The 23,870-nt window shown below is 40.3% G+C and overlaps 4 protein-coding genes across 7 annotated transcripts in view; all 4 read left to right on the top strand.

Moving 5' to 3' along the window:
• Positions 1-208: 208 nt before the first annotated feature.
• The window catches only part of LOC142349238 (uncharacterized), a 43,613-nt gene continuing 19,951 nt past the window's right edge, over positions 209-23,870 (top strand). For 2 of the 4 annotated variants that reach the window (XM_075400666.1, XM_075400668.1), the window contains exons 1-2: positions 365-517; positions 22,866-22,968. In XM_075400666.1, coding sequence (XP_075256781.1) covers positions 22,873-22,968 — 96 coding nt within the window. In that variant the 5' untranslated portion in view covers positions 365-517; positions 22,866-22,872. Of the gene's footprint in view, positions 337-364; positions 518-22,865; positions 22,969-23,004; positions 23,063-23,870 lie in introns of those variants that run through there. The other 2 variants (XM_075400667.1, XM_075400669.1) reach the window with 2 other exon arrangements.
• On the top strand, positions 16,278-19,353 carry LOC142349095 (uncharacterized). The gene is made up of 3 exons (XM_075400508.1): positions 16,278-17,565; positions 17,813-18,329; positions 18,489-19,353. The coding sequence occupies exons 1-3, from the start codon at positions 16,278-16,280 to the stop codon at positions 19,351-19,353; spliced, it is 2,670 nt and encodes an 889-aa protein (XP_075256623.1).
• LOC142349094 (uncharacterized) lies at positions 19,453-20,394 on the top strand. The gene has a single exon (XM_075400507.1). The coding sequence runs from the start codon at positions 19,453-19,455 to the stop codon at positions 20,392-20,394; it is 942 nt and encodes a 313-aa protein (XP_075256622.1).
• LOC142349093 (uncharacterized) lies at positions 20,735-21,202 on the top strand. The gene has a single exon (XM_075400506.1). The coding sequence runs from the start codon at positions 20,735-20,737 to the stop codon at positions 21,200-21,202; it is 468 nt and encodes a 155-aa protein (XP_075256621.1).

Raw genomic sequence — 23,870 nt, 5'->3', positions numbered from 1 at the left:
ATAAAAGGTTAACTAGCATCTATGACATTATATTCACTCATTTCGGAATTGATTGGTTGCTCGAATTATTGTTGTCATATTTGCTATCTGAGTGTCCAGTAAATACACTGATTGGCTGATGCAATGATGATGGCGTCATAATATTAGATGTCTCAATTATATGACAACTAATTTAGGAGCACACTCGTAATGTTTAGAAATTTTAACTCAGCGGCAGTCCAACACAAGTATCAAAATTGATATATGACGTAAACCAAAGCTGTTTTCATCGAAAGAAAGACTGGGTAACAATTTAGACTGCCTCGCAAGATGCACAAATATCCAAATACCGCAGCCGTAAGTCAAACAAATAATCGACAATTGTTCAGATTATGAACCTGCATATTACAATTTTGCAAATTCTAAATACTACAGCTGTTTGTCTTCTGAAATGTCATCATTTTAGAATAATTAAATCTCAGCAAGTTCACCAGAATAGTCGCCGTGAATCCAAGTTTGAAATTGTTGGAGGTTGAAGGTGAGTTTTTTTTGAATTAGCATATAGAAGTATCTTTATTTTCCAGGGGATGAGGTCTCAGACCAAACACAGATAGTGGACTGCATAGTCAAGAATTCCGGTCTGGCCAAAAAGTGTCATGGGTCGATACCCTCTGATTCTGGTTCATACCTTGTTTTATTCTTTTATTACCTTATACGCCCCGTCCTATGTGATAGTTCAATCTGTTTGAGTCGTTTTTATCTGTTCTTGGACAGTTTGGTTTAGTACTTGACCAAGCATGCCTCAACCAAATTCAGTTTTCAGAACAAAACCTGAAATTCGCCCAGAAACCGGAAATTATATCTATGTGGGCAATTTAAGCGAACACCTAAGTTGACACAAATATTAGAAATTTTTTGTCTTTACTCGTCAGATACAAGATGCTTTTCTGATCAGAAATGGGAAAAGTAAATGGCCAGCCCTTCTTCGTCACCCCTCTTTTTCCTTTAATTTATCCCTTTTCTTCGACGCTTAATAAAATTAAAACAAGAAATTCCATCAGATCGCAAAGAACATACAATTGGTGTTATGGTTGAGGGTCAGCGTGCCATTTCTTAATTAAAACTTCATTTTTTAATTTGGCCTAATTTACGTTTTTTCTCTTTTTCGTATAACTAAATATAACCTTTTGAAAACCAATTCGAACATCGGCACTCTTTGCAATAGCATAAAATTCATAGCAATTTTTTTCCGAACTAAATTAAAAGAGAAGAAATATACTTTTGGAAGACAGAAATGGCAACTCATTTTGCCTGTGGTCCAGTTGTGCAGAGACGCTGTTGTTTGATTCAATCAATGGACCGCAAACAAATTTTTGCTAACTAATGAAAGAAGAGCCAAAAGTTCATTGGCTCGTCAAGGGTCCACCAATGAACTTTTACATTGCTTGGGGTCAAAAATTGATACTTTTTAGGAAATTAAAATCATTTTTGTAATTCATCACTTATTAGTTAGTCGTAGTGGCTGTGTGGGTTTTAGTCTGTTGTTGAAATTGATGACTAGATCACCATTTACTTTTGAGTATTTTTGGTGATTTTTCAAATCTTATGTTCTTTTGTAGGTTGTTGCCAATGTTATTGCAACTTTCAAGATGATTCAAAAAACCGCCAAAATCGCAACTAAAACTTGACTCTTTTGTCCAACAACGTGAAACTTAGACGTGCTCTTTTAACAAATGATTAGACTAGGGATATGTTTTGAAACATAATTTTGGTGACATAAAACCTTCTGTGTTTAAGTTAATTTTTTTTTGAAACATAGAGGGGGCATGAGCACACCCCAAGACTAATATCCAAGACTACGACAGAGGAAGAGTTTCTTAGTGCAGACGAGCCAACCAAAGACGAAGAGTTCTTTTTTTCAAGGGTTTTCAGACGTCACCCGACAAAGAAGGCCTGACATTTTTTTTGGTTGCAGACGTCACCAAGAGATGACCGCCCGAGGTTCCAGACGTCACCTTAGAAGTCCTTTCCCCGGTTAGACGTATCGAAAAAAACGTGATTTTTTTGCGACAAAAAATCTCAAACACACAAAATTTGTCCCCCAACGAGCTTTTGTTGATGGTTTATGAATGACATAACCGTGAGAAACTACATGTAGGCCATTAACGAAAAAAAAACACAAATTGCACGAAAAAACGATATAGCGTTTTTTGCATCGGAAAAACTCAAAAACAATTTTCTCAATTTGTCGCAAAAAATCTACATGAAAGTAAAATTTTTATTTGAATAGAACACTTCAATTGGACCTAAAATCAATTTTATTTTGGTTGAACTCCTTATGTAAAATGTTTGCTCAAAAACTCCAAAAGTCGCAAAAGTGCTTTTCTGAGCCTCAAAAATCAAAAAACGTTTTTCTAACGTTTTAAGGAAAACTTTTTAATAAATCCAAAAAACCCATTGATTAGCCCCCCTGGGTTCGTTGGAAAGGAAGCTTTAAAATCAATTTATCGATTTTGCAATTTTGTAAAGAAGCAACTCAATTTTGACAAAAATTGCTTCTTTGACTAAAAAAAAATCAAAAAACGTTTTCCTAAAGTTTTGAATAAAACATTTAATAATTCCACTGAAACCCATTGATTAGCCCCCCTGGTTTCGTTGGAAAAGAAGCTTCAAGATCAGTTGATTGAATATACAAGTTTTTGAAGAGGCAACTTGAAATTTGCAAATTTGCTCCTTTTACTTAAAAAAATCAAAAAACATTTTTCTAATGTTTATTGGAAATTTTCAGTAGATAACAAGAAAGCGTTCGAAAAAACTTCTGTTTGTCTGAAAACCAGCTTAAAATTTATTTCATCCCCTTGCAAAACTGCAAAGAAGCAACAGAAAAGTGGCAAAATTGTTTCTCTGTTATATAAAAATCAAAAAAACGTTTTTTCTAACGTTTTTTCTTATTGAAAAAAAAGTCAATAAATTTTCAAACAGAGCTATTTGTGAAACTCCTCAGTTCATTACAAAACAAGTTGAGAAACTATATAACCATTCTACAAAACCGAAAAGAACAGACAGAAAATTCCTGAAAAGCTTCTGACAAAAAAAAACCTACAAAGATGTTTGTATTTTCTTCGATCATAATTGCATACTACCAGCCGCGAGCCTAGTTAATGGGGTAGTATGCATTCCTAAGAAAAACCGACATTTACATTTAATTTGTTTTCAATTTTGCATACTACTAACCGCGCATCTAGTTAATTGAGTAGTATACACTGAAAATACCTTCTCAAGAGAAATAAAAAAGGGAAGATAAGATTTATTTTCTTTTTTTTTCTCAAAAAACAAGGAAATCAAAAGCTCTGGAAAAATTCCCCACTAAAATTCGCTCACGCAAATAGTCGCTTTAAGTTGGAAAACTCAAACGTCTCTTTTTGTCCGCGGTCTCAGAAGTTGCCGAAAGAAGTCCCTTTTTCCCCTTTGGTCTCAGTAGTCAACATTTGAAGAGGAGTGTGTTTCCTTTGGGTCGCAGTAGTCACCAAAGTAAACATGATCAATTCATAGGTGGCAGATATTATCCAGTAACAAATACAAGCAGTTTTTAATGGTAGCAGTTGTCCTAAACTTCATAAGAATTGCAAAACAGAATTTCTTGGAAAAGAGCTTCAAAGTAGACCCAGCTTATAAGCAACCAGTCTTCTCTGCTTGTCTGTAGCTCACGTTGCCTGTTCGCACCGCATTTTAAATTCTAAAAAAAATTACTTATTTTGAAGAAGTATCAAAATAGATTTAGTTTGTTTGGTTTTAGGTTTTATTTGTTCCTAAACCTCCACAGAAAAAAAAAAGAGAAAACACTTTAGTAAAATTGTTCTGTTACCTTGAAAGTGATAAAAGGAGAACCAAAACTTACAGGAGAATCGTTGCAAAGTCATATGTAAAAAAAATTGAAAGCAATTATTTGGTCCTGTTCAACAGATCAACGGTACACACGCGCGAACGCTTAGTTTTTCCTTTTTTTAAGCAAATTTTTAGCCAGATTTAGCACCAAAAAAAAACATCTTTAGGATTCCTGTTTTTGTGAAAATTGCGTCGCTATTTTTGAACGAAAAGAGCTAGGCTGATTAGCCTACATAAACTTAAGAGGTTTTTTAATTTACCAAAAAAGTCGTCGCTCCGTAAATTTCGAGCCGTTCTTTACCTTTACTTTAAATACGACAGAACCATCACGAGTTGACTATAGTCAGTTCATCAAGATGACAAAAGAAAACAGCCAGAAATTGCAATACGCATTGAACAAGTTCAAAATGACTGAGCTCAACATGAAAAATCAGCTTGATCTCTTACAGACATCCGTTGAGCAGAGAAAAAGCTTCCGCACTCTTTCTTTGTTGATCAACAAAATCAAGGAGAGCGTTGAAGAGCTGAAGACGAACCTTGACAGCATCATGATGGAAAAAGTAAGCTCTAGTAGCATAAACTCAGTCATGAAACGTCAATCGAACTTGATCTCTCGTCTAGAAAAATTGGAACTAGAAGTCAACAGTCTCGACGATGATGGTCAATTGAGTCAATCATTAACTCGAGTGCGCGATGACATGAGCTGCGTCTCACACTCCTCAAAAAGACAGCTCGAGTCGCATCGATTGACATTGGTTTCCCAAAACTCAGAGCAAAACAACATGACAGTAAAGAATCCTGCCAGCAATGTCTCCCCTCCAGTGCCCCCAAGACCGGCGAAACCATCGTTTTTCCTTCCGCAAGGAGAAAATAAACCTACCCTTCTCTCCAAATTCCTTCAGAACAACAGACAATTTGCGCAGGATACTAGAGAATTGACTGAAGAATCAGTAAAAAATTTTACGACGGTTTGAACACATAAATCAATCAATGTCGTTGTTAGCAGCCCCAACACCAGCATCAACCCTATGATCCAGGGCAAACATTCAAGACAGATTTGTCTTGAGTAATCCTCAATCCCCAGAACACAACGTTGTTCCCAGAGAGCAGGAGAACACTTTCAACCAAATGGCTTCAATTCAACAACCCTCCATTCCAATGAATTAAACTGCAGTCTTATTTCCTGTTGAATCTTTTGATAACCAGCCGGAATTAATTCACTCATCAATTGAAGAATTGAACCAGTTCTCTAATTCAAAATTGATCACATTGCCCGAATTGCCAATGAATCAACCAGCAAATGCCACAGTTAGACCAAAAGAAAAGTCTTCTGTTCCCTTAAATAACAAAAGGGAAGATCAAAGCATACAACGTTTTGCATTAGATTTACAAAACTCACTTCAACATAATGGCTCAGTTAACAAAACCAATAAATACCATATATCAAGTTCATGCAACTTGAATGAGCAAATGCTTCAGCGTCAATTTCATTCAGAAAAAGGAACAAATAGAGTGACAAATGAGACCACGCCAAATCCATATTGTTACGAAGACAGTCGTCACAATCCCCTACAGTTTGACAACAATCAAAGTGCAACTGCTCAAACTGTTTCAAACACTCAATTTTCAGCTGTTCCAATAAGTGAAAACCAGAACAGCGGAAAATTGGTGTCAGCAATGTCGTTACCAACAGTAGCGCAAACAAACGTTTCCCAACAATTTCAGAACCCACTTTACCCAACTGGAGTTTATTTTAGCAATGGAAATCGATTGGAAGAACCAAACGATGGAATTGTTTTCCCCTCCAATACAACACTCAACAACCAAGGTACCAACCTTGTTTGCTGTACATCATCTCAGCCACCTAATTGTCCGCTTTCTCCGGAAAATCCCTTTACAAACTACCAAACAGCCATTCTTCCCCCTTTACTCAACATATAAGCCAACCAAACATTTCGGGAAATTCGAAACAAATTCCAAATTGGTCTTTTTCCGGAAAGCAACTCTTTCAGCCGCGAACTGAAATGCAAACAGAAACAATCCCGTTTGAAAAAATTTTAAATTACAAACCACAAACAAAAATTCCATTAAACTTCCACCAATAACAATATCAAATTTCAATGGTAACCCACTGAAATACCATGAGTGGATAAACAATTTTTTCAACCTAGTTCACAATAATACTAGCCTTACGGATACACACCGTATAACATACTTACAGAACTCGGTCGTAGGAAAAGCCAAAGAAAAAATTCAAGCCTACTCGTGTGACCCAGCTTACTACGAGATTGCTTTGAAAGAGCTCATGGATCACTTTGGAGATCCCAGCATTGTTGTGAATGCTTTCATCAATCAACTGGAAGCCTGGCGTCCGAACAATGACTACAACAATCAGAGTTTCGTATCTTTCGCTTCTTTTCTCAAACGATTAGTGCAAGCTTTTGAATATTTAGGCTTCAAAGCCGACTTACAAAGTTCAACATTGATGAAAAAGGCAAAAGAAAAAATTCCACATAACATTCTGATAAAATGGACAGAATATACATTAACATCAATTGGAAATCAACCAACCGTCTCTGATTTTCAGAAGTGGCTTGAAGTACAGGCCCAAGTATACGACAAAATCAACAGAGAAAATGTTCATAAGCCGTTTAATAATTGGAACACTTTTCGTCAAAACAGTAATAGCATTAGCAGAATTAACAACAACAATGATAATAGGAACAGCAATGCTATGAATCAATTTTATAATATTTCACAAAACAATTGGAAACCGAATTCATTGCACTCAAGTCGCCCTGCAAACCAGCATGGTCAACCACCCTTTCCTCCGCGTAAAGATGGTGATCAGTCAAACAAGTCTTGCGAGAAATGCAAAGGAAGTCACATACTCGCAACATGCCCTGAATACCAGAAATGTTCGCCAGACCAAAGGTATGACATTGTGAGCAAGAACAATCTTTGCTCGAACTGTTTAAGCAACAAACATTTTAAGCAGTCATGTCCGTCCACAAAACGATGCCAAACATGTAAAGGATTTCACCACACAACTTTGCATGATCTTTCGAAACAAGTTAAGCGGCCCACCGCTGCCTTCTCAACAAGCAATCCCAATCAACTGACACAAAATCTAGCAAGCCCCCAAACACAGCCATCCTTTCAACAACAAAATCAAAACAAAAGTACTGACACTGTCAGCAGTACAAAGAGCCAGCAAACAAGATACGGTCAATCGTTTTCTGGTAAAAGACAATCACAACAACAAAATATTCAACGCGCCCGTTTGAATGCTTCGAATCCGACCCAAAACTTCAGTATCAACCGAAATACAACTCCTCCTGAATGGTATGAACAACTACAAATAATACCAGTTTCATTTGTAAACGGAAGTAAAGTGTTTGATACTTACGCCTTGATTGATCCCGGAAGCCAGTTCACCTTCCTGCTGGATAAAGTTACTAGCTTTCTTGAGCTTCCCTGCGAAGCACAAGCATCAACAACTCTGCAGTACCTGAACACTGAACATGAAATGCCACTGTCCAAAATTAGTGAAACAGTGACAGTAACGCCTTATGACAAAATCAATCAACACTTCAGCATTGCAAGAGCCTATAGCACGCCATGTCTCAATGTATAACCCGCTAACGTTCTTGAACTCAATCAATTATGCGACACCTTTAAGGAACTTAGTCACATTTATTTCCCTGACATAGCCAACGGTGCAATAGGCGCCCTTCTTGGTGTCAATACGTTTGCCTTCACATATCCAGTCGACGTAATCCAAGGTAGCAAAAAGCGTCCATTCGGCGTAAAAACAAAGCTTGGTTGGACTCTCGCTGGAGAGTACGAGCTATCTCCTAAAACAATGAACTCAAACAAGCCCCCTCGCCAACCATTCATTTACCATGTCTGCCGGAAAGACACTGAAGAGGAACCATTGGACGAATTAGTTCAAAGATTCTGGAAAATAGAAGCTGAAGGTACATTACCCGAACAGAATGAAGACAGCTCACTAGACCAATTAGCAGTGCAAACAATGGAAAACTCAATCTGTCACAACGGTGAAAGATATCAGATTGGCCTTCCTTGGAAACCTGTAAAGAAACTCCAGAATAACTATTTCTCAGCAGTCAGTCAACTAAAAAGTCTACAAAAACGACTACAAAACGATCCCGGTCTCAATCAGAAGTACAACCAGACACTCCAAACGGACTTGGATAAAAATTTTGTCAAGCCAGTCGAAATGCAAGCACCACCCCCAGAGTCAATATGGTACTTACCTCATCATCCAGTCACTAATCCAAACAAACCCGGAAAAGTGAGAAGAGTTGCCAACGCAGCATCAAAATTCCGCGGTGAATCACTGAACTCAAATCTTCTAACTGGTCCTGATTTGCTAAATAACTTAGTTGGAGTGCTGTTGAGATTCAGAGAACACCCGGTTGCTGTTTTTTCAGACATCGAAGGAATGTTCATGCAGATTGCCGTGAGACAAGAAGACCAGTCTGCTCTTCGTTTCCTTTGGATGATAGACAACTCCATTCGACAATTTCATTTCACTAGATTAATCTTTGGCGCAACATGTTCACCATTTTGCGCAATTTTTTGCTCAATAAATGTGCAGAAGACAACAAAAGTGAAATTCCAGCCGCCTTGAACGCTATTAAACACCACTTTTATATGGATGACTACATTCAGTCCCTGCCAACAATTTCAGAAGCCAAAGAAGTCATATCACAGACATCAAGATGCCTGAAAAATGGTGGCTTCAGGTTGACAAAATTTGTTTCGAACCAACCAGATGTACTTGCTGAAATCTCTTCCGAGGACAAAGACGAAACAAAAGAGATCATAAGAGTCCTTGGTCAAAAATGGAACGTAACATTTGACGATTTTGTCGTGTTTCCCCTACAACAATTTCCTAAAGATGCAACAGTGTACACACAAAGGAAAATTTTCAGTTTGGTATCTTCAATCTTTGATCCCTTCGGCATATTGTCTCCCCTGACAATTAGAATCAAAATGATTTTGCAGCAGATTTGGAAACTTAGAAGAAAATGGGATGATTTGATACCACATGAACTACACCATGACCTCCAGAAAGTTCTAAACAGCTACTTTGCCATGCCAGAAATCCGAATATCAAGAACTGTTCACAATTTCAGTAAAATCACAAGCAGCCAACTTAATATATTTGTGGATGTCTCAATGGCAGCTATGGCAGCCGTTGCTTACCTCCGTACAACCAATAGTCAAACCACTCCGCCACAGGCATGCTTTCTCATGGGAAAATGCAAAGTTGCTCCCATTAAACAAATAAGTGTGCCAAAAATGGAACTAGAAGCCGCTGTTATAGGAGTGCGCCTTCTACAACTGATCCAAAGAGAAATGACACTGACATTCGACCAAATTTTTTTCTGGTCCGACAGTCAAGTAGTTTTGGACTGGATAGCCTCAAATAAGAAGCAAAACGTTTTTGTTTCAAACAGATTGCGAGAAATTCATAAAAGTTCTTCACCCCAGCAATGGCATCACATCTCAACTTATCTCAATCCCGCCGATCACGGAACTCGCGGTCTTGAGACAAACGAAATTCAGCAGAAATGGTTAGATCCACCCCAATTTCTTTGCCAAAGCGAGTCGACCTGGAATGAGATGAACAAACCACGCGCAACATGTGCGGCAGTCACGAGAAGTCCCAAGACAATTAAACCTATAGTCGATCCGAGTAAATTCTCAACATGGAACAAACTTCTTCTGACAGTTGCAACAGTTTTCAACCTAATTAATCGTGCAAAGAAAATGCGAAAGAACAATCACCAATACACAACTGAAGACATTCAATTATCAAGAAATTATCTCCTGAAATTATCTCAGGACAGTTTTTTCCATTCGACCGTTAATTCCTTACAACGTGGAATCAAACTAGTTTCTAAGTGCAAAATACGATGCTTAAATCCACTGTTGGATGAGGACGGATTACTCAGATCTTGTGGTCGATTGCAGTATGCACCAACACAACTGGATTTGGAAAAACGTCCAATAATTTTGCACGCCAAGGACAAAATTGTTCGTTTGTACTTGGAACATGCCCTCAAATATGTATTCACCAGTCCACAGAACCAACAAAAGCATTCATTCAACAACGTTACCATGTGATTGGCCTTCGGAAAGCGTTAGCAAGCGTACGGTTTCATTGTTTCTTATGTCGACGCTTTGACACAAAAAACATTCAACCAATTATGGCACCATTACCTAGTTTTCGTTTTCCAACAGCAAAAACACAGTTCCCCTTTGCTAATTCTGGTGTAGATTTCTTTGGACCCTTCTACATCGAAGACGCCAAAGGCATTTTAGAAAAACATTATGGTCTAATATTTACATGCATGGTGACGCGAGCAGTTCACTTAGAAACGTGTCCAGACCTCAATACAGATACGTTTCTCAATACCTTCAGAAGATTTTGCAGTCGTCGATGCCAGCCCCAACTTCTCTACAGCGACAACGGGAAAACTTTCGTTGGCGCTTCTGAAGAACTTAAGAAAACTGTTAAAGACTTGGACAATGACAGAATCTACAAAGCTTTAGCAGTAGCCAATACAACGTGGAAATTCAATCCCCCTTACGGCCCTCCTTTTGGCGGTGTCTGGGAGCGTTTGATCCAGAGCGCCAAAAGAACGCTCCTCCTCATTCTAGGATCCAGAAGACTCTCTTTTGACACTTTCCTAACAATTATGGTGGAAACAGAATCAATCCTCAACTCCAGACCACTGACTAACGTCGCTGAGCAGCCTGACAACGAGGAACCTTTGACTCCAAACCACTTTCTTATCCAGCGTCCCTTCAATAGCTTGCCACCAGGACAATTTGGAGACCAGCAACCTGCAAGCTTGAAGACATGGAAGAACACGCAGAAGCTGATGAACCATATATGGCGACGCTTGGTGAAAGAGTATCTGCCAACGCTTAGCCGACGGTCGAAATGGTCAAACAGCAACGATCGACGTCTCAAAGTGGACGACATTGTTTGGGTGTTGAAAGACCAAACACCAAGAGGCATTTGGCCACTGGGAAGAGTCATGGAGACAACGCCATGACGAGATGGAGAAACACGAGTCGTAAAGGTAAAAACGGCTTACGGCACGTTCGTTCGACCAGTTTCCGGTCTCGCACGCGTTTTTTCTCCGTAGTGTTTTTTCGTCTTTTCTTGCTCCGGTTTTAGGCAACGTGAGTTACCCCTTTCCCACAAATTGATGTACTGACCATATTGACAACATTTCAGCCTACAGTTTCAGAGCCAATTTCAAAGAGGACGACAAAAGACTTCAATCAATTGATGCCTCCGAAAACCCTTGATGCCCCCTTTGTGCCCTTGCAGCATGTGGCCAATGTTATTGCAACTTTCAAGATGATTCAAAAAGCCGCCAAAATTGCAACTAAAACTTGACTCTTTTGTCCAACAACGTGAAACTTAGACGTGCTCTTTTAACAAATGATTAGACTAGAGATATGTTTTAAAACATAGGTGTTTACATTCCATGTTGTATTTTATCGGGTTTGTTGTCAATACAAATAAATGTAAGCGAGAATTGTATGCAGCGACAAAAGTAAGTGAGTATATTTAAATTGTATGCGTAACAAAACAAGTAACCATAGCACAGTTAGTATAGCACTGTACTCTCAATCTACGGACCGGTGGTTCGAGCCCCCAGCATGTCGAACCTTACGAAGCAAAATCCGTATTCTAATACATGTGCCTTGAGCAACGAACCTTTTGAGAGCGGTTTTAAGCTAAACTAGCCCGATTTAGACTAAGATGACATAAAAATAAAATTATTAGACTAACAACACGCATTGAATGGTTTAACTTGAATGCCAAAGCAAGGCCAAATTACGTCACACATGAGCTGAATTGACCTTTATTGGCTCACAAAAGGCTAACAGGTCTTGTCTAGCCTTTTTGCGGCCAGTGTTACTTTAGATGTCTTATGTGTACGTTCGATGAGGATTGTTATGTGTGATCGAATAGGAGCATATTGTTGAAAATACGTATTGTTATCTTGAATAAAGATTGTTCTTTTACCGTTTTTCTGTAGTTCGAGTCTTAGACGTTATCTAGCTCGAATATTTTGGTCCACCGAGTGAAAGTAATCGGGTTAAGGATTACATCGTCCGCTTTACGTCAACTTCTGGCGCACAGAGGCTGGGTCAGTGACTACTATTGGAACTTTTGGAGCACAGAGGCTGGGTCAGTGACTACTATTGGTACTTTTGGCGCACAGAGGCTGGGTCAGTGACTACCATTGGAACTTTTGGCGCACAGAGGCTGGGTCAGTGACTACTATTGGAACTTCTGGCGCACAGAGGCTGGATCAGTGACTACTATTGGAACTTTTGGCGCACAGAGGTTCGGTCAGTGACTTCTATTGGAAATTTTGGCGCACAGAGGCTGGGTCGGTGACTACTATTGGAACTTCTGGTGCACAGAGGCTGGGTCAGTGACTACCACTCGAACTTCTGGCACACAGAGGCTGGGTCACTGACTACTATTGGCACTTCTGGCGCAGACAGGCTGGGTCAGTGACTACTATTGGAACTTCTGGTGCACAGAGGCTGGGTCAGGGATTACTATTGGAACTTGTTGCACACAGAGGCTGGGTCAGTGACTACTATTGGTACTTCTGTCGCACAGAGCCCGGGTGAGCGACTGCTATTGGTCTTGTGGCGAACAGAGGCTGGGTCAGTGACAGTTTTTGGTCTTCTGGCACACAGAGGTTTGGTCATTCGTTTAGACAGTGTCATCTGGGGCAGGGAAGTGTGGAAAAACTGTAAGACAAAACATTAGTCTTCAAAGTAAACTCTATCTCTATTTGGTGCTTCTTGTATTCACACTGGCGGCAGACCTCAACTTAGACACAAGTAACTGAAAAAAATTTTGAGTGCTCAATTAGCCGAATAACTTTGGGTGCTCAATTAGCCGAATAACTTTGGGTGCTCAATTAGCCGAATAACTTCGGGTGCTCAATTAGCCGAATAACTTGGGTGCTCAATTAGCCGAATAACTTTGGGTGCTCAATTAGCCGAATGACTTTGGGTGCTCAATTAGCCGAATGACTTCGGGTGCTCAATTAGCCGAATAACTTTGGGTTCTCAATTAGCCGAATAACTTGGGTGCTCAATTAGCCGAATAACTTTGGGTGCTCAATTAGCCGAATAACTTGGGTGCTCAATTAGCCGAATAACTTTGGGTGCTCAATTAGCCGAATAATTTCGGGTGCTCAATTAGCCGAATAACTTGGGTGCTCAATTAGCCGAATAATTTCGGGTGCTCAATTAGCCGAATAACTTGGGTGCTCAATTAGCCGAATAACTTTGGGTGCTCAATTAGCCGAATAACTTGGGTGCTCAATTAGCCGAATATTTTCGGGTGCTCAACTAGCCGAATAACTTGGGTGCTCAATTAGCCGAATAAGTTCGGGTGCTCAATTAGCCGAATAACTTGGGTGCTCAATTAGCCGAATAACTTCGGGTGCTCATTTAGCCCAATAACTTTGGGTGCTCAATTAGCCAAATAACTTGGGTGTTAAATTAGCCGAAAAATTTCCTAGTGTTCAATTAGCCGAAAATTTTCCTAGTGGTCAATTAGCCGAAAATTTTTCGAGTGTTCAATTAGCCGAAAAATTTCCTAGAGTTCAATTAGCCGAAAAATTTTCGAGTGTTCATTTAGCCGAAAAATTTCCCAGTGTTCAATTAGCTGAAAATTTTTCAAGTGTTCATTTAACCGAAACATTTCCTAGAGTTCAATTAACCGAAAAGTTTTTGAGTGTTCAATTAGCGTAAAAGTTTTTGAGTGTCCATAAGGCCGAAAATTTCTTAGTGATTACTTAACCGAAAACAAAGTGATCATCAATAATTTTGTATGACGGCGAAAATAAAAGCAAATGCTGTCTATTGTTGGTGCTAGCTCCCTTAGTCGAACAATAAGCAAATTGCGTGAACCTCAGTACTCTCGTCACGTAAAATCATCCATAGCTGAGCCTGGGTTGAGCTTCAAAGCTTTCAAGCAAAGGAAAACTGTGCAGTATAAATTAAGCGTTCAGTACCCACACGCAGACAAAGTTATCATTTGGCACGACGCCATAAATAATAGTTTAACGCCTCATCACAACAACAATCATAACCCATTATCCGCAAAAGAGTTAATTAAGGAGCTTAATCTTGTTAAGAACAAAATAAGTGCAGTAGTCTACTGCCCCCGGCAAGGAGCTCCTGATATCTTTGCAGCACTTAAACAGACAGATTTTGTTGTAGTCCACGTTTTAAAAGATTTGCTTTCAAAACGCAAAGCAAAGGACCCAGCTGTTGTTAACGACTACACCCAATTGCATCCACCTTTCTCTTGTGAGATCAAGTCCCTAACAATTGTAAGGTTCTATAGCTTCGACCTTAATTGTCTTATTAAGAAAACGCGTCCGAAGAGACTGAACCAGCGACGTCGAAAAGCTCGCGCTAACAGGGCTGCTGCTCTCTTGGAGGATTCTGCTCTCGAGCCGTGGCTAGCTTAAGTGCAAGGCTATAGCTTGGCAGTGGTTTGCTCCTGGCTAGTGGCGGTGCTGTTAAATTGAGCTCGTCGGCCTTCCCCGTTAATCTTTAAAACTTTATCTCACGAACGAAACACATCGCTTACGTCCCTGATCGCTTAGAGAAACCATTAACCCTTTAATTGTATTCCCATAACTTAATATTGTAATCTAAAATTGTTGAGTGCATAAAAATTCATTCTAATTGAAATTCAATTTCTAAAACTGTTCCAAGGATGGAGGCCCAAGTAACAAAATTGATTGAAGCAAGATCTAAAGCCGAACTAAACGTAAACGAAGTTTACAGAGGCATAGATGAAGCCATTGAAGGCGCTGCACGAAAAGCACGAGTCGGAACCATGGTAGGCAAGGCCAAAGACCTTTTGTCTACAGCAATATCCAAAAATGAGCAGTTAATAAATTTAGCCGCCCGACACCCTAACAAAGCACAAATCACCGAGGACCGGGAACTCTGGTTGAAGGAGGCAAGCGAAACACATGATAAGTATGTGATAAGGGCGCGCCAGTACATCGAGTCACTCACAGAACCTCAATGTGCCAGCAAAACTCAGAGGAAAGCGTCGAGTAGAGGTACAAAGACGAATTCGATGGCATCAAGTCAAAAACGCCTAATAGCAAAACTCAAGCGAGAAGAGGTAGAAAGAGAAAACGAAAATAAGTTAAAACTGGCTCAACAAAAGCATCAACTAGAACTGAACACAATCAGCGAAGAAAACAGAAAAAGGCTTTTTGAAGCCAAAGTGAACGAGCTCGAGGCGATGGAGTCCTCGGATGAAAGACTAGGTAACGAGTTTGACGAGCAACTGACGTCAAATCATATCGATACTGTTGAGCGTGTAACTGATTGGGTAAACAATGCCAACCCCAATAACATATTGCCTGCCGCGATCGAAACAATGCCTTCAGAAGTACCACGAAATTCAGGAGCTGCTAATCCAGGAATTGCTGCTCCGCAGATGGAGATCAATCCACTGCTTGGTAGATCACGAGATCAAGTACCAGTTGAAAATTTGCAACATAACGACGCGCAGATAGGTCCATCCCTAACAGACATTTCTCAAGTTCCGCAAGCCTCATTAGGAGGTTTCCACGATCAATCATTATTTGCTAACACTAATAGCAGCTTCACCCGAACACCCAGAGGGGTACCGTACTTCTTTTCTTTGGGGAATAATGATGCGCAGCTACCTGATGAAAATCTGCAAACAGATAGTGAGAACATTCAAGTGGCTGTTAAATTATCGGACAATGTCGTTAGACCTAATCATCCTTTTCCCAGGGTGAAGCGTTGAATCTGACGTCAAATGATGCCAATCACAATAACTCTGAACAACAGCAGACCCAAGCAGCGAACGTAAACAACAGTATGATGCTAAGTACACACACAAACCTTCCAATTTTTGTGAATCAGAGCACAAACAATCAAAACGTCGTTGCTAATACAAACAACACGAATGTTGTCTTAAGCCAACCGTTCACTCAGAATCAAAATGCACAAGTTCAGAGTAGACATAACCCACTTTCGAACCATCGTCAAAATTATTATCCAATGGCAAGCCACCTCTTACCAAATTTAACAATTTGGCATATGCCAACTTTAGATACTGTAGCCCAGTGAGTTTCCCAAGTGAACGCACCACAAATGGCAAACTCAAGTATGAGCCAACCTGTGGTGTCGTTTTCGAGTGGTGGTACAACTTTTTATCATCAAAACCCCTTCTAACAGCTACCGTGGTAAATCAGCCAAATAAACCAGTGTCAGCACCTTTGCATCAACCTGCAGCTCCAAGGGCTCTTCATCATCAATCCACGATGCCCATATACCCGTCAAGCGCTTTCATGCCTCTCCCCGCAGCACAAATACCTCAAACAAATCAGTCATTCAATGTGAAAGACTTGGTTGACGCTATAACTTCTAGTCATCTCAATCCCTTGCCTAAATGGAACCTTTCCAATTACAATGGAGACCCACTTTTGTGGCACGAATGGATAGGACAATTCAAAAGTGCAATAGATTCCCAGAATCTCTCAGATGCTGCCAAGTTGACCTATCTGAAAGGACTTTTAACTGGAAAAGCGATGAAATCCATAGAACAGTTCGCGTATTCAGGAGCTCTATACAATGACGCAATGAAAGTGTTGGAAAGAAAACTCGGCCAACCACACGCCATTGTTGGTGCTCATCTGGATAAGCTGAACAACTACCTCCAAATAAAGATGCATAACTCCGAAAACATTATTGCCTATGCGTCCGTAATTTCTAGTCTGGTTGGCGTGTTTCGGTCATTATCGTATGAGGCCGATCTTCAAAGTTCGTCTTTAGTAAATCAAGCCGTGGATAAGCTACCGCCAAATCTTAAAGAATCTTGGTGCTCACACATTGTGAGGAACCAATGGGACCGTCCAACGTTGCTGGATTTCAAAGATTGGCTGCAAACGAAATCTGGCACTCATGACCGCATGAAAACAGCCAAGTTTAAAATGAAACCTGAAGAGCCGTCTTTTTCGTCGAAAACAAAAACTACGTCAAAGGTTTTTGCATCTAGTTCAAAAATAACTGACGCGAAAACGAAAACCCAAACTCCAAGACCCATTAAGGATGAAACTTGCCCTCATTGTAAGGCTAACCATCCTTTGTGGCGATGTCCAAAATTTACACGTGAGAACCCAACACAAAGAACAAGAATTGTCGCTGAGAATAGGCTCTGCTTCTCTTTCTTGAAAGGGTCACATCAGTTTAGAAATTGCCCCAACCCCAGAAAAGGTAATCATTCTGGTTGCACTAGTTCACACAATTCATTGCTACACGGAGCTGATCGTATCTTCCCTAGAAACAATCTTAAGAAAGGAAGTAAAGCTAACAATGCTCCAACTACACAGTCGTCCTCATCAGTAACAGTTGGTGGTAAGAATGAACTACCGACTCAGAATAGCTCATCCTCTATTCCCTCAGTATCGGACGTAAAAGGTCTTCTGCAAGTGAAACAGGTTGAATTAATTAGCCCCACTGATGAGAAAACAAAATTTTTTGCACTATGTGATCCGGCATGTAGTCATTCATGGATTTCGAATGCTGCAGCTGAACGTCTTGAGCTTAAGGGTAAAAGTCTCTTATTAACGGTTTGCGGGATAAACACTCAGCAAACAATTGATACTTGTGACAGATGTCACCGTAAAACCTATGGCAGAAAACACTTGTGAAAGTTTCCAGGTTAGTCCATATATTAGGGAGAACTTAAACATTGGTTCTGCTATAGTGGACGTCCCCCATTTGCAAGAAACCTACCCGTACTTGAGTATTCTGGATCCCGTTCGGTATAGCTATTCGAATATCGAAATGATTCTAGGCCAGGACGTGTACCACGCCATCCGCCCGATTGAGTATTTTGAAAGTGAATCAAAATGCGCCCCCGTTGCCGTCCGTCTACCAATAGGATGGGTGTTGAGTGGTCCACTGCCTTCAAGCTCTAGTTTCGTTTCGTCCTGCTTCAAAGCTATTGTTGAGCCAGAACAAGATTTAGTAGAGCAGTTAAGAACCTGGTACGAACTGGAGTCTTACTGTGCAATGAAAGAAGTTGATCCAAGTTCATCAGCAGACCGCAGGGCAGTCGAAATCTTCGAGAAAATCACGACGCACGACGGTCAAAGATATCAAGTTGGAATGCTTTGGGCTAATGACGACGTCGACTTACCAAACAATTATTACTCAGCGCTCGTGCAGCTAAAGTCCCTCGAGAAAAGGCTTTCTAAGGACGAAGAACTTCGGTCTAAATATTCAAAAAACATAAATGATGATGTCGAGAAAGGCTACGTTTTTCGAGTAGAAAACCCAAAAGGACCCAGTCAGCGATCCAAACGTGAGTGGTACTTACCACACCACCCTGTAAAAAATCCAAATAAACCTGAAAAAATTAGAAGGGTATTAAATGGTGCCGCAAAATTCCACGGAACGTCTTTAAATAGATCGTTACTGACAGGCCCTGACCTACTTCAGCGTCTCATTCATAATCTCATCCGTTTTAGGCAGCATATGTATGCCGTCTCCGCCGATACCGAGGGTATGTTCCTTCAAGTGGGCGTCCCACTCGCCGATCAGCCCTGCCTCAGATTTTTGTGGCGGGAGGATCCGCCAACTTGTGCGAACTTTGCGCTTCAGAAAACAGCAAAAGACAACATTCGTAAGCTCCCCGATGCTGCGCAAGCTGTATTAGATAAATTCTATATGGACGACTATTTGGATTCTCTAGAAACACCACACGAAGCACTAAGTAGGTCCAAGAAATTAGTTGAATTATTGAAGTTAGGAGGATTTAAGCTGACAAAATTTATAAGTAACACACCACACTTACTGGATGAAATCGAAAACGATGATCATTTATGCCAACCTAAAGTGATCTTAGTTTCTGATGAAGAAGCTTCTTCACATGTTCTGGGTCTAAAATGGGACCATCGAAAGGATACCTTAGTCGTTAGTCGAGGCACAAAGTGCGACGCAAGCAACAAAGTCACGCAACGCTTAGTCCGCAGCTTAGTAGCAAAAGTCTTCGACCCCATTGGGTTGGTCGCGCCATTCACGGTTACTGCTCGACTATTGTTGAAGGACATTTGGAGACTGAGTGGCCAAAACTGGGACAACACCCTGCCCATTGAAATGATGAATAGGTTCAAAGTCTGGAGTTCAGATCTGCCTAAATTATGCAACTTAACTATCCCTAGAAGTTTCTTCTCCGGGGCTTTCGATCAGTTGGAGCTCCACGTTTTCGAAGACAGCTCTCAGGATGTTTTTAGTTCAGTTGCCTTCCTCAGGGCCAGAGTAAAATCAGGAAGTAGTGGACGCACTGAAATTGCTTTTGTTCTAGGGAAGGCGAGGGTTGCCCCCATGAAGTGATTAACAGTTTCTAAACTAGAATTACAGGCCGACCTCTTGGCGACACGATTGAAAGTTGACATAATTAAAGCCCTAACAATTCCTTTGAGCAGAGTCTTTATGTGGACTGATAGCACCACTGTCCTACAGTGGCTGGGTTCACTTGACAAGCAACCTATATTTGTTGCTAATAGAGTTTCTGAAATTCTGGAGTCAACAACTGTTGATCAATGGTTCCATGTGCCAACTGCAGACAACCCAGCAGATGCTGGAACAAGAGGCATGTCAGCTGAAAACTTAAGAACAAGCAGTTGGTTAACAGGGCCAAGCTTTTTGTTGACTTCTCACTTCCCTTTTCAACCCAGCACAAGCATCAGAGATAGCCTTCAAACAAAACCATCCTTGCACGATTCACAAAAGGATGTAACTGAGCCACAAATGGCGTTTGCCGTCAATATAATGCAACCTGAGAAAATATTTGACTTTGATAGGTACAGTTCTTTCAACAAACTAGTTCGAATTACAGCCTATCTCCTCCGTATACTCCCTAAACATGCTTCATATCGTACACCAGACCGCAATATTTGCGATCCTGATGAACTTCGAGTAGCTGAGGCTAAGCTTCAGTTTCTCATGCAGTTGGAATCATTCCCAGTTGAACAAAAACTTCTTTTTGATGGTAAACAAATTAACAAGAAGAGTCGCATCGCACCATTCTCGCCCTTCATTGGCCCAAATGCCTTAATTAGATCAACCGGCCGATTGAAACGTTTGGTTGAGGCGGACTATGACCTCAAACACCCCATTATTTTAGATAGCCGTCATCCTGCAGTAAAATTGTTTCTTTTGAAGGCACACCTGGAAAACCACCACGAAGGTGTTGAATTCTTACGAGCTTTCATCCAGCGCTGTTTTGCTATCATCAGGCTTCGTCCCGCTTTGAGGTCAATCAAGCACAATTGTATCTTATGTCGTAAGCGTAGTGCAGACACAGTGAAGCCAATGATCTACCAGTCGAGCGTCTGTCCTTTGGTAATCCACCTTTCTCCAACTCAGGGATAGACTACTTCGGACCGTTCTATGTCGCCGTCAAGCGTTCAACTGAGAAGCGCTGGGGGTTCCTTTTCACGTGCCTTACAACTCGAGCGCTCCACATTGAAGTCGTAAATTCTATGGATGCCAGCTCTTGTGTTATGGGCATAGAAAGATTCATCGAACGAAGAGGGACACCGCAAGTTCTGTAGTCAGACAATGGAACAAACTTTACTGGTGCGGAGAAAGAGTTGCCAACTTGCTTTAAAGCTGTGAACCAACGTGCGATTGCAAGCAAAATGTCACAGAAAGGTATTAAGTGGCACTTTAACCCTCCATCTTCCCCCATCATGGTGGTTCGTGGGAACGCATGGTATGGAGTGTCAAACGGACATTCTACGCTGTACTCGGTAACCGCCGATTGACTGACGAGGTGCTCCAAACAACATTCTGTCTAGTTGAAATGACGCTCAACAAGCAGCCGCTCACTTCTGTAAGCAATGATCCATCAGAAATGAGCGCAATTACTCCAAATCATTTTCTTCTCGGGTTCCGTCCTAGTGTGCTCCCTTCATTAGTTGAAAGTGACAATTTCGATCACAGAAAGCGTTACATCCGGGCGCAATCACATGCCGACTCAATTTGGAAACGATGTTTGGATGAGTACGTACCGGCTTTGAATCGTCGCAGTAAATGGTCAAAATCCGCTTCAGATGAGCTAAAAACAGGAGATCTGGTATGGCTCGCCGAAGACTCATCTCCCCGAGGCCATTTTCCTCTAGGACGTATCAAAAACTTCGCTTTGGTGACGACGGCTTTGCCCGTTCCGCCGAAATAAGATCTTAAGTCCGGTAACTATGTCAGACCCGTTGTAAAATTGATTCCAGTTTTTGGTACACCACTTTCGGGGCCGGAGGATGTTGTGAATACAAAAAAATGTAAGCGAGAATTGTATGCAGCGACAAAAGTAAGTGAGTATATTTAAATTGTATGCGTAACAAAACAAGTAACCATAGCACAGTTAGTATAGCACTGTACTCTCAATCTAAGGACCGGTAGTTCGAGCCCCCACCATGTCGAACCTTACGAAGCAAAATCCGTATTCTAATACATGTGCCTTGAGAAACGAACCGTTTGAGAGCGGTTTAAGCTAAACTAGCCCTATTTAGACTAAGATGACTTAGATATAAAATTATTAGACTAACAACACGCATTGAATGGTTTAACTTTAATGCCAAAGCAAGGCCAAATTACGTTACACATGAGCTGAACTGACCTTTATTGGCTCACAAAAGGCTAACAGGTCTTGTCTAGCCTTTTTGCCGCCAGTGTTACTTTAGATGTCTTATGTGTACGTTCGATGAGGATTGTTATGTGTGATAGAATAAGAGCATATCGTTGAAAATACGTATTGTTATCTTGAATAAAGATTGTTCTTTTACCGTTTTTCTGTAGTTCGAGTCTTAGACGTTATCTAGCTCGAATAGGGTTGTCTGAATGTTAAAAAGTGGCTACTGATTTTAAATGGCACTTGACGTGTTTTAATATGAAGTAACGTCTTTTTTTAAACTTTGATGACACTAACCTTTTGAGTTTTCCAAAACATCCGTTTCTTTGTTATTTACATTATATATTATCGCTGGTATCGCAAAATTTTGATTTTGGTGAGAAGTAGCTTGAATTTGTTTCACATAAAACGACTTGTTTGGATCTATCACATTTTTTGGGCTAAAAGTTTTCTTTTGTCCAGATTAATTTTCTCTTTTTTTGCGTTGGTTCTTGCCTTACGTGTTTTGCTCACTATTTTTTCCCCTGAATTCACCTTTGCTCATATACTTCTCTAATCAATTGTTCTTCAATTTTATTTACGACCATCGGTTCACACGTAAAGTGAATAGAGAGCAATTTTTGCGCTGATTTCTTACTATGTTGATGATTTTGTGTTTCTGATGTCTTTTTTTAGCAGCATAATGTATCTTTTTTGGGCGAATTAATTGATTATTTTTTTTCAGCGCAATTTTTGAATTTTATTTGAAAATGCAAAATCTGATTAAATGAAATACGGGTGAATCAGGCCGGATAACCGTAAAGTTTTTTTGTTCAAATAGCCATTTTTGTTGTTTGGCAAGTTGGTTACCTGACAAATTTGTTATTTTTTCCTGCTAGAGTTTGTATTGCTGTTGATTTCTTTTTCAACTAACTTTAAAATGTTTTCCTTTTTCTCTTTTATTCATTCTGTCGAAAAAAGAGAAAAAGGCCTTGCCCTTACTGGTACAAGAATACATCATTTATTAATTCAAAAAGCCTGGTTTACCTTTTTTATTTTGACATTCTATCTCTGCTTGATTTGGTAGATATATATGCCATGAATGTGCATGAGCGGGGTCGGGACTTTCTGTACGAACGCACATTACCGAACGCATATTCTTGTTACATTCATTATTCAAAATTAAATGATTAATTATGGCAGATATGTGATTGTGTTCTGGTTTATTTTTCAGGCGAACAATGGCTTTTACTCCCAAATCCTACCATGAGTACACAATAGAGGACGATGATGAGTTTAGAAGACAACATGAGGACGAGATTGAAAATAGGCGTGAAGTCTGTTTCCTTTCACGGACCATCTTTTTCGATGGGTTTTTACTAGACGATGCGCCAGTTATGAACCGTTTAAAATGGAAACAGATTGATCTAAGTTTTCTTCGCTAACAAAGCAATTTCACTTTTGAAAACTTTCTTGAAATTCAGACAGTCAGTAGCAGTTCTTATAGCCCTCGGCTAAAGACGAATGGTGAAGCAATATGGACCTGAGTAGGGTTATAAATAAACGGCATATGCCGAAACGCCGAATTTGCCGATTTAGGCTAATTGCGCGCCGATTTTAAAATTTATATGCCGGAGATCTATACTGGTAATTTGAAGTTAGGTTAATTGAACAAAAGTAAAAGCGGATTAATCCAACTTTCTACCGCGCAATTAGTCATCGCAAATCTATCATTCGCGCTTTGTTGAACTGGTAATTAACAGCTTTATTTAACTATGCCTAAAATCGCGCCTTTCACGTCAACTAAAGAGGCTGTAAAACAACATCCTTGCCTCAAAATCTTATCCACCGAAGAGAAAAAGCTTCTAGTTTTTTGCGATTTATGTGGCAAATCGTTCCATGTATCAAAAAGTAACCATATTGCCGATCACTGTGCTTCAGATAAACACATAAAAAACGCAAATCTTAACAAATTGCGGCAGAGTAACTTGACACATTTGACACGTACGAATAAAACAACTGTGGTAGACCAGTTTTTCCTCGATTTAACCGAGTCATGGATTGACGCAGGCCTTCCGCTGTCGGCATTAGACCGAGAAAAGTTACACGGTGTCCTCCAAAATGGATTCAAGCGGGTTATTCCAAGTTCCGTTACTCTTGCAAATAATTACGCTAGTACTATTTATGATCAGAAACTAGAGACACTCAAAGACATTGTCGCGTCATGGCCGGCTTTCTA

The sequence above is a fragment of the Convolutriloba macropyga genome, chromosome 11 (assembly GCF_964194025.1).
Source record: "Convolutriloba macropyga chromosome 11, txConMacr16.3, whole genome shotgun sequence".
Lineage (NCBI taxonomy): Eukaryota > Metazoa > Xenacoelomorpha > Acoela > Convolutidae > Convolutriloba > Convolutriloba macropyga.
This window is presented reverse-complemented; position numbering and strand designations above follow the sequence as displayed.